Here is an 18,009-nt window from a genome sequence, read left to right on the forward strand (position 1 = left end):
TCTGAGTCACTAAATCCCTCCATATAAGGAGAAACAGAGTGGCCAGAAATGAGCACAATGACCACAAATTTTGGAAAAATGTCAAATACAATCTTTATTAATACACCAAATAACACCAAAAATATATTGAATAAAACAAATATCTCTAATCCAAGAGATGCAAATGGCTAGGGACCCCGTTAAACATTTATAGGAAGATTGCGTTATTATGATGTATAGGTTGTCAGTAGATAAATAGAATGCTCCATGTATGAAGGCAGTAGGCAAATTACATATCTATGCGCACATCTTCCTCTTGAGAAGTGAAATTGATTCAACTCAAAAAGTATTATAAAGTGCTTGTACAAGGGAGGGCAATTTCACTATGTATAAGCAATCAGTATGCTAATAATGTTTCACAAGATAGTGTGTAAATGGAGGCTATGTCTGTAATACTCAATCTGAGATTCAAGCAAACAGATGTCTTAAATGAGTCAATCATGCATTAGGACTCTCTGCTAACAATAGATAGGGACCACTAGCGCCACCAATATTACCAGTATATAAGAATAAATGTACATGAAAGTCTACGTGTAGCCTATTACACATGGGCAAATGCCTCTAATGTGTAACTAAAATAAATGCAGGGTTCGGGCTGCGACCGTCAACCCCGATGTACGTTTCGTACTGTTGTGAATTCTGTGGCTGAATTCACTCCTGTGGGCACAAGTGGTATTGCAGCCTCTGGGCTTCCTCCCTCAGGTGTTTTGGTGAGCTCGTTGGCTGCCTTGCTATTTAACTCCACCTGAGTCTGTCTTCCTTGCTTCTTGTCAATGTTCCAGTGTTGGATCTGAGCTACTGCATCTTTCCTGTGGCCTGCTGCTCTGCTAGATAAGTGTTACTTGGTTTTTGTTTCCGTTTTTTCTGTCCAGCTGTGCTATTCTCTTTTGCTGGAAGCTCTGAGACGCAAAGGGTGCACCGCCGTGCCGTTAGTTCGGCACGGTGGGTCTTTTTGCTCCCCTTTGCGTGGTTCTGCTTTAGGGTTTTTTGTAGACTGCATAGTTCTCTTTGCTATCCTCGCTCTGTCTAGAATATCGGGCCTCACTTTGCTGAATCTATTTCATTCCTACGTTTTGTCTTTTCATCTTGCTAACAGTCATTATATGTGGGGGGCTGCCTATTCCTTTGGGGTATTTCTCTGAGGCAAGTCAGGCTTGTATTTCTATCTTCAGGCTAGTCAGCTCCTCAGGCAGTGCCGAGTTGCATAGGTAGTGTTAGGCGCAATCCACTGCTGCTTTTAGTTGTGTGAGGATAGGTTCAGGTATTGCAGTCTGCAGAGATTCCACGTCTCAGAGCTTGTTCTATTGTTTTTGGGTTATTGCCATATCACTGTATGTGCGCTGATTACTGCACACTGTGTTGCCTGATAGCACAGCATAACAGTACAAGGAGCCAAACCAATGATTCTCAATAGAGGGAAAAAAGAAGTCCTGACATCATTTTTTTTTTCCTCAGCTCTGTCTTCAGTTTTTTTTTTTTTTTTTTTTTTTTTTTCCCCTAGACATTAGAGTGCTTCAGGACACAGCTGTGGACATGGATATTCAGGCTCTGTGCTCCTCAATGGATAATCTCGTTATAAATGTACAAAAGATTCAAGATACAATTGATCAGAAATCTATGCTAGAACCAAGAATTCCTATTCCTAATTTGTTTTTTGGTGACAGAACTAAGTTCCTGAGCTTCAAAAATAATTGTAAGCTATTTCTGGCCTTGAAACCTCATTCTTCTGGTAATCCTATTCAACAGGTTTTGATTATTATTTCTTTTTTGCGCGGCGACCCACAGGACTGGGCGTTTTCTCTTGCGCCAGGAGACCCTGCATTGAGTAATGTTGATGCGTTTTTCCAGGCGCTTGGATTGCTTTACGATGAGCCTAATTCAGTGGATCAGGCTGAGAAAAATTTGCTGGCTTTATGCCAGGGTCAGGATGATGTAGAAGTATATTGTCAGAAATTTAGGAAGTGGTCAGTACTCACTCTGTGGAATGAATCTGCACTGGCGGCTTGGTTCAGAAAGGGTCTCTCTGAAGCTCTTAAGGATGTCATGGTGGGATTTCCTATGCCTGCTGGTTTGAATGAGTCTATGTCCTTGGCCATTCAGATCGGTCGTCGCTTGCGCGAGCGTAAATCTGTGCACCATCTGGCGGTATTGTCTGAGAGTAAACCTGAGCCTATGCAGTGCGACAGGACTATGACTAAAGTTGAATGGCAAGAACACAGACGTCTGAACAGGCTGTGTTTCAACTGTGGTGATTCCACTCATGCTATTTCTAATTGTCCTAAGCGCACTAGGCGGTTCGATAGCTCTGCCGTCATTGGTACTGTACAGTCCAAATTCCTTCTGTCCATTACCTTGATATGCTCTTTGTCATCGTATTCTGTCATGGCGTTTGTGGATTCAGGCGCTGCCCTGAATCTGATGGATTTGGATTATGCTAAACGTTGTGGATTTTTCTTGGAGCCTTTGCGGTGTCCTATTCCGTTGAGAGGAATTGATGCTACACCTTTGGCCAAGAATAAGCCTCAGTACTGGGCCCAGCTGACCATGTGCATGGCTCCTGCACATCAGGAAGTTATTCGCTTTCTGGTACTGCATAATCTGCATGATGTGGTCGTGTTGGGGTTGCCATGGCTACAAACTCATAATCCAGTATTAGATTGGAACTCTATGTCGGTAACCAGCTGGGGTTGTCAGGGAGTACATGGTGATGTTCCATTTTTGTCTATTTCGTCATCCATTCCTTCTGACATCCCAGAGTTCTTGTCTGACTTTCAGGATGTATTTGAAGAGCCCAAGTCTGATGCCCTACCTCCGCATAGGAATTGTGATTGTGCTATCAATTTGATTCCTGGTAGTAAATTCCCTAAGGGTCGTTTATTTAATTTGTCCGTGCCTGAACACACCGCTATGCGCAGTTATGTGAAAGAATCCCTGGAGAAGGGACATATTCGCCCATCGTCATCACCATTGGGAGCAGGGTTCTTTTTTGTAGCCAAAAAGGATGGTTCGCTAAGACCGTGTATTGATTACCGCCTTCTTAATAAGATCACTGTTAAGTTTCAGTATCCCTTGCCATTGATATCTGACTTGTTTGCTCGGATTAAGGGGGCTAGTTGGTTTACTAAGATTGATCTTCGTGGTGCGTATAATCTGGTGAGAATCAGGCAGGGAGATGAATGGAAAACGGCATTTAATACGCCCGAGGGTCATTTTGAGTATCTGGTGATGCCGTTCGGACTTGCCAATGCTCCATCTGTTTTTCAGTCTTTTATGCATGACATTTTCCGTGAGTATCTGGATAAATTCCTGATTGTTTACTTGGATGACATTTTGATCTTCTCTGATGATTGGGAGTCTCATGTGAAGCAAGTCAGAATGGTTTTCCAGGTACTGCGTGCTAATTCCTTGTTCGTGAAGGGATCAAAGTGTCTCTTCGGTGTGCAGAAAGTTTCATTTTTGGGGTTCATCTTTTCCCCTTCTACTATCGAGATGGATCCGGTTAAGGTCCAGGCCATCCAGGATTGGACTCAGCCGACATCTCTGAAAAGTCTGCAGAAATTCCTGGGCTTTGCTAATTTTTATCGTCGCTTCATCTGTAATTTTTCTAGCATTGCCAGACCATTGACCGATTTGACCAAGAAGGGTGCTGATTTGGTTAATTGGTCTTCTGCTGCCGTGGAAGCTTTTCAGGAGTTGAAGCGTCGTTTTTGTTGTGCCCCTGTGTTGTGTCAACCAGATGTTTCTCTTCCGTTCCAGGTCGAGGTTGATGCTTCTGAGATTGGAGCAGGGGCGGTTTTGTCACAGAGAGGTTCTGGTTGCTCAGTGTTTAAACCATGTGCTTTCTTTTCCAGGAAATTTTCTGCTGCTGAGCGTAATTATGATGTGGGCAACCGAGAGTTGCTGGCCATGAAGTGGGCATTCGAGGAGTGGCGTCATTGGCTTGAGGGAGCTAAGCATTGCGTGGTGGTATTGACTGATCATAAGAATCTTACTTATCTCGAGTCTGCCAAGCGCTTGAATCCTAGACAGGCCCGTTGGTCGTTATTTTTTGCTCGTTTTGATTTTGTGATTTCGTACCTTCCGGGCTCTAAAAATGTGAAGGCGGATGCTCTGTCTAGGAGTTTTGTGCCCGACTCTCCGGGGTTATCTGAGCCGGCGAGTATCCTCAAGGAAGGAGTCATTGTGTCTGCCATCTCTCCTGATTTGCGGAGAGTGTTGCAGAAATTTCAGGCTAATAAACCTGATCGTTGTCCGGCCGAGAAACTGTTCGTCCCTGATAGGTGGACTAGTAAAGTTATCTCTGAACTTCATTGTTCGGTGCTGGCTGGTCATCCAGGAATCTTTGGTACCAGAGAGTTAGTGGCTAGATCCTTCTGGTGGCCATCTCTGTCACGGGATGTGCGTGCTTTTGTGCAGTCCTGTGGGATTTGTGCTAGGGCTAAGCCCTGCTGTTCACGTGCCAGTGGGTTGCTTTTGCCCTTGCCGGTCCCGAAGAGGCCTTGGACACATATTTCGATGGATTTCATTTCTGACCTTCCCGTTTCTCAAAAGATGTCGGTCATTTGGGTGGTCTGTGATCGCTTTTCTAAAATGGTCCATCTGGTGCCCTTGGTTAAATTGCCTTCCTCCTCTGATTTGGTGCCTTTGTTCTTCCAGCATGTGGTTCGTTTGCATGGCATTCCTGAGAATATTGTTTCTGACAGAGGTTCCCAGTTTGTCTCGAGGTTCTGGCGAGCCTTTTGTGGTAGGATGGGCATTGACCTATCTTTTTCCTCGGCCTTCCATCCTCAGACTAATGGCCAGACCGAACGAACCAATCAGACCTTGGAAACATATCTGAGATGTTTTGTTTCTGCTGACCAGGATGATTGGGTGTCATTTTTGCCGTTGGCTGAGTTCGCTCTTAATAATCGGGCCAGCTCGGCTACCTTGGTCTCTCCATTTTTCTGCAATTCTGGGTTCCATCCTCGTTTCTCTTCAGGACAGGTTGAGTCTTCGGACTGTCCTGGTGTGGATTCTGTGGTGGACAGGTTGCAGCAGATCTGGACTCAGGTAGTGGACAATTTGACCTTGTCCCAGGAGAAGGCTCAGCTTTTCGCTAATCGTAGACGCCGTGTGGGTCCCCGACTTCGTGTTGGGGATCTGGTTTGGTTATCTTCTCGTCATATTCCTATGAAGGTTTCCTCTCCTAAATTTAAACCTCGTTTTATTGGTCCGTATAGGATTTCTGAGATTCTCAATCCGGTGTCTTTTCGTCTGACCCTCCCAGACTCCTTTTCCATACATAATGTATTCCATAGGTCGTTGTTGAGAAGATACGTGGCACCTATGGTTCCATCTGTGGAGCCTCCTGCCCCTGTTTTGGTGGAGGGGGAATTGGAGTATATTGTGGAGAAAATTTTGGATTCTCGTGTCTCTAGACGGAAACTCCAGTATCTGGTCAAATGGAAGGGTTATGCTCAGGAGGATAATTCCTGGGTTTTTGCCTCTGATGTCCATGCCCCAGATCTTGTTCGTGCCTTTCATGTGGCTCATCCTGGTCGGCCTGGGGGTTCTGGTGAGGGTTCAGTGACCCCTCCTCAAGGGGGGGGTACTGTTGTGAATTCTGTGGCTGAATTCACTCCTGTGGTCACAAGTGGTATTGCAGCCTCTGGGCTTCCTCCCTCAGGTGTTTTGGTGAGCTCGTTGGCTGCCTTGCTATTTAACTCCACCTGAGTCTGTCTTCCTTGCTCCTTGTCAATGTTCCAGTGTTGGATCTGAGCTACTGCATCTTTCCTGTGGCCTGCTGCTCTGCTAGATAAGTGTTACTTGGTTTTTGTTTCCGTTTTTTCTGTCCAGCTGTGCTATTCTCTTTTGCTGGAGGCTCTGAGACGCAAAGGGTGCACCGCCGTGCCGTTAGTTCGGCACGGTGGGTCTTTTTGCTCCCCTTTGCGTGGTTCTGCTTTAGGGTTTTTTGTAGACTGCATAGTTCTCTTTGCTATCCTCGCTCTGTCTAGAATATCGGGCCTCACTTTGCTGAATCTATTTCATTCCTACGTTTTGTCTTTTCATCTTGCTAACAGTCATTATATGTGGGGGGCTGCCTATTCCTTTGGGGTATTTCTCTGAGGCAAGTCAGGCTTGTATTTCTATCTTCAGGCTAGTCAGCTCCTCAGGCAGTGCCGAGTTGCATAGGTAGTGTTAGGCGCAATCCACTGCTGCTTTTAGTTGTGTGAGGATAGGTTCAGGTATTGCAGTCTGCAGAGATTCCACGTCTCAGAGCTTGTTCTATTGTTTTTGGGTTATTGCCATATCACTGTATGTGCGCTGATTACTGCACACTGTGTTGCCTGATAGCACAGCATAACATCGTACACAATTCTTCAGGGAAAAAGCTGCCTCCAATATACTTCTAAACAAGTAAGAAATGTCAAAAGTTGAATAGTGCTAATACATGAGGATACAATAATAATGAAGGGGAAACTAGATGTAGAGGGTCATATAAGTGGCATTGAAGATGAACAAGTATTAAAAGGAACTTGTCACCTGTTTTCCACAAAAGTACATATAATCTCCTGACTCCCCCTCTGAACCCCCCAAAATACCATTTTAATTCCTCTTGGTTGTATTTCTATGAGGATTATCCGGTCAAATGGGCATCATCATTGCAGTCTCTATGCCTCTTCTCTCCTCCTAATTGCTGTCCTCCAGCTCTGATTGATGTGCATGACATGTCCTGCATCATCCACATAGCGCAATGTAATTTCGTGCCTGCGCAGTAACATAGCAGGCCTGAGCAGGGAGTCAGACGACAATGCATTTGTTGAGTGACTCAAAAATTGTTGACAGGTTCCCTTTAACTTCTAACGACTTGAATAAAACTACAACTACTAGTGCAGAAATTGCATATACATCAGTTGAGATTGAGGATAGGGCATGCAGGTGCAATGTAAAATTACCTGGATTCTCAAAAGGGTCAGTGGGAGTACTTACACTTTATCTGTACAGGATTGACTTTGTAAAACACTTAGAAGAAATTTTTCACCTAATTATTTTGAGTTGAAAGAATTTACCATATCCTACTAAATCAAGAGTTTTGGGGAGTTAGCCCTAGGCCAATAACTTGAAAATGTTTACTTTGGATATTGTCATAAGCAACAGAAGTTTAATAATTGCTTATTAGTAGTTCTGCAAAACTGAAAACATCTGATATATCAATTCTTGACTCTGATTAAACATATTTTTCTCTTAAAAGGCAACAGATAGAAGGGATTGTCAACTAGTATAGGACCCGCATAGAAAATAAAAGCTTCTCAGAATATTCAACTGTCAGGGTGGTGCTGAAGTTTTTTGGGGGCCCACAAATTTATTTTTTCTTTACTTTTTTTTCTTGAATAAGAATATGACTAGTATGTTGAGTATGAAGCCTTGCTTGCTGAGGCTTCTGGTAAGTGAATTTCTGGCTCTGGATTTTTATGGAATTGGGTAGATTTAGTATTTAGTATTTCCTCGCCTCCATTGCAGGTCTTATTACTCGTCCTTAGACAGAATAACAGATTAGTGCTGAGTTTGGATATCAGGAACTTAGACATAGGAAAAAGCAGGTTGAAGTTCAAGAATCAGCCAGAGACAAGAGGCAAAGGAGGTGTCAAACAGTCCTGGATCAAACCCAATAAGTCATCCAAAGGTTTATCAGCAGAGTAGCAAGTACAATAGTGGAATCAGAACACAAAGAGCCAAACTAATGCAAATAACACTGGGAGTATACATTGCAATGGCTGCTGAGAAACAGGTCTCACATGATTTATTAGGGTACATGGCATCCTCATTGGCCATCACACCTTCATGCCCTGCTGTTGGTCCAGTGAATAAATCAATTGGCCTGTCACCAAGACCTTAATAACATACATCAAAATAATCGTAATCAATGGCTGGAGGATGTGTACATCGCCCAGCTGGAAGGATGAACGTTTCCCTTACAGGTGGATGACTGTTTGCGATTGGTTGGGCTGCAAGCATGCCTGGCTGAATGGATGAATTTTCCCTTAATATAGGTAATAACAAAATGTATTACTTGTGATTGCCAAGACCCACTGCCCCCTCCACCATCAGTACATCTAACCTTGGAGAAGAGCAATAATGGAGCAGGAACAGGTGAGTACTAGTCTTGGCATGATCATTTGAACAGTATGTTAAGTTTATTGTTAAATTAAATTCCTTGTGCTTTCAAAATGTCAGTGATAATAACTTGAAATCTAAATTAAAATGATGTGAATAGAATTTCTCCATATTTTTCCCAAGACATACACTTAATAAGCAAACTTACAATCTCTCCTTGGAATATGTATTTTATGTAGATGGCCCATTCCAAGATTTTGGAGCATCTACATAGGCATTTTAAACCAATCAGAAATCAAACCAACTACACCAGTATTGGATATTGAACAAATTATAGTGCACCCTGAATACGCTGGAGCCGAAGCCGGCAATGATATCGCTTTACTGAAACTAAAAACACCCATTGCATATAATGGTAAGTACCCTGCTAATGTGATAAGAAGCTGCTCCCACACTGCTCAATGTGATTTTCATACAACAGATTATTTGTTTAAAAGCACAATCATAAAATTATATAATTATTATATCTTCTTTCTTGTGACATTGATTTTTTCCCAATAACTTATTCTATATTTTCAATAAATTGGCTACTCATGAATAGTCATTAAATGAATATATTATTAAATATATTGTACTATTTACACACTTTAAAGAGAATCTCTCAGCAGGAATTCACTTCCTCATAACTACCGTATATACTCGAGTATAAGCTGAGATTTTCAGCCCCAAAAAATGGGCTTAAAGTGCCCCTCTCGGCTTATACTCGAGTCATGGTCGGTGGGTGAGGGGGAGCGACAACTGTCAAATACTCACCTGCTCCTGGCGCTCCTGATGCGGTCCCTGCATGTCCTAGGGTCTTTGGGCGCGGCAGCTTCTAACCCTGTTCAGCGGTCACTGGTACCGCTCATTAAAGTAATTAATATGGACTCCACTCCCATAGGGGTGGAGCCGCATATTCTTTACTGTAATGAACGGTACCATGTGACTGCTCACTACAGGAAGAAGCTGCCGCGCCCAGAGACCATGATACATGCAGGGACCACGTCAGGAGCGCCGGGAGCAGGTGAGTATTTCATATTTACCTTCCCTCGTTCCACCGACGCTCCATCTTCCGCATCCTTTGCAGTGACTATTCAGGTCAGAGGGCGCGATGATGTATTAGTGTGTGCGCCGCGCTCTGCCTGAACAGTCAGCGCGAAGAGACAGGACGCTGAGGAGCAGCGGGCAGCGATAAGAGGTGAGTATGTATTTTTTTTTTTAGTGCAACAGCAGCATTACATGTGGCACATTGTTATATGGAGCATCTATGGGGCCATAATGAACTGCGTGGAGCATTATATGGGGCATATTTGTATATGGAGCATCTTATGGGGCCATAAAGAACTGTATGGAGCATTATATGAGGCTCCTGATTCAATATGGATATTCAAAAACACTTAACCTACTGATGTCTCAATTAATTTTACTTTTATTGGTATCTATTTTTATTTCTGACATTTACCGGTAGCTGCTGCATTTCCCACCCTAGGCTTATACTCGAGTCAATAAGTTTTCCTAGTTTTTTCTTGCAAAATTAGGTGGGCCGGCTTATACTCGGGTCGGCTTATACTCGAGTATATACGGTATTTATATGTAGCTCCTCCAAAGACAAGTTCAGCAATAGCTTTACATGGCCAGTCCATTCTTCCTTTACTTTGAAATCAGCATTTGAACTGATATGCAAATTCCATTGTACATTGTTATGTTTGCTAATGACAGGTGTTATGAAGGCAATCCAGAAACACAGTGTGCTTAGCGATCAGAGCGCACACAGTGATCTGACAAATACCCAAAAATACAAGAACGAGCTCTGAGACGTGGAAACTCTGTAGACTGCACACCTGATCCTATCCTAAACACAACTAAAAGCGGCTGTGGATTGCGCCTAACAACTACCTAGGCAACTCGGCACAGCCTAAGAAACTAGCTAGCCTGAAGATAGAAAAATAGGCCTGACTTGCCCCAGAGAAATTCCCCAAAGGAAAAGGCAGCCCCCCACATATAATGACTGTGAGTAAGATGAAAAGACAAAACGTAGGGATGAAATAGATTCAGCAAAGTGGGGCCCGATATTCTAGGACAGAGCGAGGACAGTAAAGCGAACTTTGCAGTCTACAAAAAACCCTAAAGCAAAACCACGCAAAGGGGGCAAAAAAAAACCACCGTGCCGAACTAACGGCACGGCGGTACACCCTTTGCGTCTCAGAGCTTCCAGCAAAACAAAAGACAAGCCTGACAGAAAAAAAGCAACAAAAAAGCAAAAAGCACTTAGCTATACAGAGCAGCAGGTCACAAGAACAATCAGGAGAAGCTCAGATCCAACACTGAAACATTGACAAGGAGCAAGGATAGCAGCATCAGGCGGAGTTAAGTAATGAAGCAGTTAACGAGCTCACCAGAACACCTGAGGGAGGAAGCTCAGAAGCTGCAGTACCACTTGTAACCACAGGAGTGAATTCAGCCACAGAATTCACAACAGTACCCCCCCCTTGAGGAGGGGTCACCGAACCCTCACCAGAGCCCCCAGGCCGACCAGGATGAGCCGCATAAAAGGCACGAACAAGATCGGAAGCATGAACATCAGAGGCAAAAACCCAGGAATTATCTTCCTGAGCATAACCCTTCCATTTAACCAGATACTGGAGTTTCCGTCTAGAAACACGAGAATCCAAAATCTTCTCCACAATATACTCCAATTCCCCCTCCACCAAAACCGGGGCAGGAGGCTCAACAGATGGAACCATAGGTGCCACGTATCTCCGCAACAACGACCTATGGAATACATTATGTATGGAAAAGGAGTCTGGGAGGGTCAAACGAAAAGACACAGGATTGAGAACCTCAGAAATCCTATACGGACCAATAAAACGAGGTTTAAATTTAGGAGAGGAAACCTTCATAGGAATATGACGAGAAGATAACCAAACCAGATCCCCAACACGAAGTCGGGGACCCACACGGCGTCTGCGATTAGCGAAAAGTTGAGCTTTCTCCTGGGACAAGATCAAATTGTCCACTACCTGAGTCCAGATCTGCTGCAACCTATCCACCACAGAATCCACATCAGGACAGTCCGAAGACTCAACCTGTCCTGAAGAGAAACGAGGATGGAACCCAGAATTGCAAAAAAATGGAGAAACCAAGGTAGCCGAGCTGGCCCGATTATTAAGGGCGAACTCAGCCAACGGCAAAAAGGACACCCAATCATCCTGGTCTGCAGAAACAAAACATCTCAGATATGTTTCCAAGGTCTGATTGGTTCGTTCGGTCTGGCCATTAGTCTGAGGATGGAAAGCCGAGGAAAAGGATAGGTCAATGCCCATCCTACCACAAAAGGCTCGCCAAAACCTTGAAACAAACTGGGAACCTCTGTCAGAAACAATATTCTCAGGAATGCCATGCAACCGAACCACATGCTGAAAGAACAAAGGTACCAAATCAGAGGAGGAAGGCAATTTAGCCAAGGGCACCAGATGGACCATTTTAGAAAAGCGATCACAGACCACCCAAATGACTGACATATTTTGAGAAACGGGAAGGTCAGAAATGAAATCCATCGAAATATGTGTCCAAGGCCTCTTTGGGACCGGCAAGGGCAAAAGCAACCCACTGGCACGAGAACAGCAGGGCTTAGCCCTAGCACAAATCCCACAGGACTGCACAAAAGTACGTACATCCCGTGACAGAGATGGCCACCAGAAGGATCTAGCCACTAACTCTCTGGTACCAAAGATTCCAGGATGACCAGCCAACACCGAACAATGAAGTTCAGAGATAAGTTTATTAGTCCACCTATCAGGGACGAACAGTTTCTCTGCTGGACAACGATCAGGTTTATTCGCCTGAAATTTTTGCAGCACCCGCCGCAAATCAGGGGAGATGGCAGACACAATGACTCCTTCCTTGAGGATACCCGCTGGCTCAGATAAACCCGGAGAGTCGGGCACAAAACTCCTAGACAGAGCATCCGCCTTCACATTTTTAGAGCCCGGAAGGTACGAAATCACAAAGTCGAAGCGGGCAAAAAATAACGACCAACGGGCCTGTCTAGGATTCAAGCGCTTGGCAGACTCGAGATAAGTCAAGTTCTTATGATCAGTCAATACCACCACGCGATGCTTAGCTCCTTCAAGCCAATGACGCCACTCCTCGAATGCCCACTTCATGGCCAGCAACTCTCGATTGCCCACATCATAATTACGCTCAGCGGGCGAAAACTTCCTGGAAAAGAAAGCACATGGTTTCATCACTGAGCAATCAGAACCTTTCTGTGACAAAACCGCCCCTGCTCCAATCTCAGAAGCATCAACCTCGACCTGGAACGGAAAAGAAACATCTGGCTGACACAACACAGGGGCAGAACAAAAACGACGCTTCAACTCCTGAAAAGCTTCCACAGCAGCAGAAGACCAATTAACCAAATCAGCACCCTTCTTGGTCAAATCGGTCAATGGTTTGGCAATGCTAGAAAAATTACAGATGAAGCGACGATAAAAATTAGCAAAGCCCAGGAACTTTTGCAGACTTTTCAGAGATGTCGGCTGAATCCAATCCTGGATGGCTTGGACCTTAACTGGATCCATCTCGATAGTAGAAGGGGTAAAGATGAACCCCAAAAATGAAACTTTCTGCACACCGAAGAGACACTTTGATCCCTTCACAAACAAAGAGTTAGCACGCAGGACCTGAAAAACCATTCTGACCTGCTTCACATGAGACTCCCAATCATCTGAGAAGATCAAAATGTCATCCAAGTAAACAATCAGGAATTTATCCAGATACTCACGGAAGATGTCATGCATAAAAGACTGAAACACAGATGGAGCATTGGCAAGTCCGAACGGCATCACTAGATACTCAAAATGACCCTCGGGCGTATTGAATGCAGTTTTCCATTCATCTCCTTGCCTGATTCTCACCAGATTATACGCACCACGAAGATCTATCTTAGTGAACCAACTAGCCCCCTTAATCCGAGCAAACAAGTCAGATAACAATGGCAAGGGATACTGAAATCTAACAGTGATCTTATTAAGAAGGCGGTAATCAATACACGGTCTCAGCGAACCATCCTTCTTGGCTACAAAGAAGAACCCTGCTCCCAGTGGTGATGACGATGGGCGAATATGTCCCTTCTCCAGGGATTCCTTCACATAACTGCGCATAGCGGCGTGTTCGGGCACGGATAAATTAAATAATCGACCTTTAGGGAATTTACTACCAGGAATCAAATTGATAGCACAATCACAATCCCTATGCGGAGGTAGAGCATCGGACTTGGGCTCTTCAAATACATCCTGATAATCAGACAAGAACTCTGGGACCTCAGAAGGGGTGGATGACAAAATCGACAAAAATGGAACATCACCATGTACCCCCTGACAACCCCAGCTGGATACCGACATGGAATTCCAATCCAATACTGGATTATGGGTTTGTAGCCATGGCAACCCCAACACGACCACATCATGCAGATTATGCAACACCAGAAAGCGAATAACTTCCTGATGTGCAGGAGCCATGCACATGGTCAGCTGGGCCCAGTATTGAGGTTTATTCTTGGCCAAAGGCGTAGCATCAATTCCTCTCAATGGAATCGGACACCGCAAAGGCTCCAAGAAAAACCCACAACGTTTAGCATAATCCAAATCCATCAGATTCAGGGCAGCGCCCGAATCCACAAACGCCATGACAGAAAACGACGACAAAGAGCATATCAAGGTAATGGACAGAAGGAATTTGGACTGTACAGTACCAATGACGGCAGACCTAGCGGACCGCTTAGTGCGCTTAGGACAATCAGAAATAGCATGAGTGGAATCACCACAGTAGAAACACAGACCATTCAGACGTCTGTATTCCTGCCGTTCAACTCTAGTCATAGTCCTATCGCACTGCATAGGCTCAGGTTTAACCTCAGGCAGTACCGCCAAATGGTGCACAGATTTACGCTCGCGCAAGCGTCGACCGATCTGAATGGCCAAAGACAAAGACTCATTCAAACCAGCAGGCATAGGAAATCCCACCATGACATCCTTAAGAGCCTCAGAGAGACCCTTTCTGAACAAAGCTGCCAGCGCAGATTCATTCCACTGAGTGAGTACTGACCATTTCCTAATTTTCTGACAATATACTTCTATATCATCCTGACCCTGGCACAAAGCCAGCAAATTTTTCTCAGCCTGATCCACTGAATTAGGCTCATAGTACAGCAATCCGAGCGCCAGGAAAAAACGCATCGACACTACTCAATGCAGGGTCTCCTGGCGCAAGAGAAAATGCCCAGTCTTGAGGGTCGCCGCGCAAAAAAGAAATAATAATCAAAACCTGTTGAATAGGATTACCAGAAGAATGAGGTTTCAAGGCCAGAAATAGCTTACAATTATTTTTGAAACTTAGAAACTTAGTTCTATCTCCAAAAAACAAATCAGGAATAGGAATTCTTGGTTCTAACATAGATTTCTGATCAATAGTATCTTGAATTTTTTGTACATTTATAACGAGATTATCCATTGAAGAGCACAGACCCTGAATATCCATGTCCACACCTGTGTCCAGAATCACCCAAATGTCTAGGGGAAAAAAAAAAAAGTGAACACAGAGCAGAAAAAAAAAAAAAAATGATGTCAGAACTTTTTCTTTCCCTCTATTGAGAATCATTAGTTAGGCTCCTTGTACTGTTATGTTTGCTAATGACAGGTGTTATGAAGGCAATCCAGAAACACAGTGTGCTTAGCGATCAGAGCGCACACAGTGATCTGACAAATACCCAAAAATACAAGAACGAGCTCTGAGACGTGGAAACTCTGTAGACTGCACACCTGATCCTATCCTAAACACAACTAAAAGCGGCTGTGGATTGCGCCTAACAACTACCTAGGCAACTCGGCACAGCCTAAGAAACTAGCTAGCCTGAAGATAGAAAAATAGGCCTGACTTGCCCCAGAGAAATTCCCCAAAGGAAAAGGCAGCCCCCCACATATAATGACTGTGAGTAAGATGAAAAGACAAAACGTAGGGATGAAATAGATTCAGCAAAGTGGGGCCCGATATTCTAGGACAGAGCGAGGACAGTAAAGCGAACTTTGCAGTCTACAAAAAACCCTAAAGCAAAACCACGCAAAGGGGGCAAAAAAAAACCACCGTGCCGAACTAACGGCACGGCGGTACACCCTTTGCGTCTCAGAGCTTCCAGCAAAACAAAAGACAAGCTGGACAGAAAAAAAGCAACAAAAAAGCAAAAAGCACTTAGCTATACAGAGCAGCAGGTCACAGGAACAATCAGGAGAAGCTCAGATCCAACACTGAAACATTGACAAGGAGCAAGGATAGCAGCATCAGGCGGAGTTAAGTAATGAAGCAGTTAACGAGCTCACCAGAACACCTGAGGGAGGAAGCTCAGAAGCTGCAGTACCACTTGTGACCACAGGAGTGAATTCAGCCACAGAATTCACAACAGTACATCTGAAGTCTCTGTCACTCCAGCTCTATTCCCCACCCAACACACCTCCTCCTGCTTGACTGACAGCTCCTTTGCCTTAAGTGACACAGCATAGAAACTGTCAGCTAAGCAAGATGAGGAGGCACTGTGTGCTGGAGTGACAGAAGCTTCAGATCTAGCATAGCTCTAATTTGAATATCAGTTCAAACACTCATTTCTAAGTAACAAAGGACTGGTGGAGTTCAAGATGGTATGATTCTTAAATTGTGGGGAAATAGACCCTCTTTCTCATCAGAAGCTGTAATTGTGAGTACCCTGCCAACCATCTAGTATTGTCATGGTGGGATTTTTTTTGGAAAGGATGTGGACATCATGATTAGGAGTAAATGAGTTGGAAAAACAGGTGGGTAATGCTTAATTTGGTTGGTCTGGGTTGAGCTAAGAGGACAGTGGATTTTGATAATATTACTTGCAGTCGAGGCCATATGGTTAAGCCATCTATATAATTTAGTGCACCCCAAAATTGATTGGCTACCTGAACAATTCGGGGCACCTTCACATTTACTGTATCTCTCTTTCGATGTTATTTTACCAATAATGCACTACTTGCTAATATTCACTGAATAATGCATTATTTTCTAAGTAAATTGCAATATTTAATAATGATACATTGTTATCTCTTGAGGGGGTATTCTCAATTTACTAAATTGCTTTACTTAGTTATGAAAGTAAGCAAGTTTGGGAATAACTTGCTTTTTTATACCTGCTGTTATTCTCCTGTTTTTTCATCTTTCATAGTGTACAGCTGGTTTCCAAGGAGCTTGACCACCAGTGCTAGCCCAGATCCTGGACAAAAGTGCAGTGCATATTATTATTATCATTCCAGGAGAGATGTTAACTCATAATATACTAGTCACCTCTCTCCAGCCCATTGATTTCTATTCAACTTTTAATTTCTTGTCTCCCTACCTCTCCCTTTCAGCTCCTAACAAGCTGCTGCTATAAATCTTGCAAAATCTCCAGCCCCACCTTCAGTAGGTCTCCTAATCACAGCTCTCACTGAGCTATGTGTTTCTTCAAAAGCCCTGTTATACCTATACACAAATATTGTGATAGTGTAGACTAAAAAAACAATGGTAGCTCAGTGTACTACAGCAGAACTTGTGCTGAGCTTCATAGTTCTGCTAATACTACATTTTTGCAATTCACCAGAAAAGTCACTCCAAGATTAGTATCTGAATCAAGAAAAGAGACTACACAGAGATTGCATAGCTCTGAGCTCCTAAAGAGACAACTTGAGGATAACCCTAAAACCCAATATCATGCCTTAGGCTACGTTCACATTAGCGTTGCGCGCCGGTGCGTCGGCGACGCAACGGCGACGCAACGCGCGACGCACCAAAAACGCGTGCAAAAGCGCTGCGTTTTGCGACGCGTGCGTCGTTTTTTGACGAAAATCGGACGCACGAAAAATGCAACTTCTTGCATTTTCGTGCGTCCGACGCTAGCGTCGAAAACGACGCACATGTCGAAAAACGCTAATAAAAAAACGCACGCGTCCCCTATGTTAAACATAGAAGCGCGTCGCTGCTGCGTCGCCGCTGCGTCGCCGACGCAACAGCGACGCACATTAGCGTAACGCTAATGTGAACGTAGCCTTACTTGTGTGGCAATGTATCACTAATCCCTTCCATAAGGAGGATGGCTTAAGCTGTTTCTAAGTGTTATAGTATTATTTTCTAAGTGATATAGTATTTAATTTTTAATTTTAACCCCTTCATGACCCAGCCTATTTTGACCTTAAAGACCTTGCCGTTCTTTGCAATTCTGACCAGTGTCCCTTTATGAGGTAATAACTCAGGAACGCTTCAACGGATCCTAGCGGTTCTGAGATTGTTTTTTCGTGACATATTGGGCTTCATGTTAGTGGTAAATTTAGGTCAATAAATTCTGCGTTTATTTGTGATAAAAACGGAAATTTGGCGAAAATTTTGAAAATTTCGCAATTTTCACATTTTGAATTTTTATTCTGTTAAACCAGAGAGATATGTGACACAAAATAGTTAATAAATAACATTTCCCACATGTATACTTTACATCAGCACAATTTTGGAAACAAATTTTTTTTTTGCTAGGAAGTTATAAGGGTTAAAATTTCACCAGCGATTTGTCATTTTTACAACGAAATTTACAAAACCATTTTTTTTAGGGACCACCTCACATTTGAAGTCAGTTTGAGGGGTCTATATGGCTGAAAATACCCAACAGTGACACCATTCTAAAAACTGCACCACTCGAGGTACTCAAAACCACATTCAAGAAGTTTATTAACCCTTCAGGTGCTTCACAGCAGCAGAAGCAACATGGAAGGAAAAAATGAACATTTAACTTTT

General features: G+C 43.7%; 1 protein-coding gene across 3 annotated transcripts in view; it reads left to right on the forward strand.

The window, feature by feature from the left end:
- Positions 1-18,009, forward strand: part of KLKB1 (kallikrein B1) — a 194,258-nt gene that overhangs the window by 162,368 nt on the left and 13,881 nt on the right. For all 3 annotated transcript variants that reach the window (XM_069744368.1, XM_069744367.1, XM_069744366.1), the window contains one exon: positions 8,376-8,551. In XM_069744368.1, the coding sequence (XP_069600469.1) occupies positions 8,376-8,551 (176 nt within the window). The remainder of the gene's footprint in view (positions 1-8,375; positions 8,552-18,009) is intronic.

Source organism: Ranitomeya imitator, chromosome 1 (genome assembly GCF_032444005.1).
Source record: "Ranitomeya imitator isolate aRanImi1 chromosome 1, aRanImi1.pri, whole genome shotgun sequence".
Classification (NCBI taxonomy): Eukaryota; Metazoa; Chordata; class Amphibia; order Anura; family Dendrobatidae; genus Ranitomeya; species Ranitomeya imitator.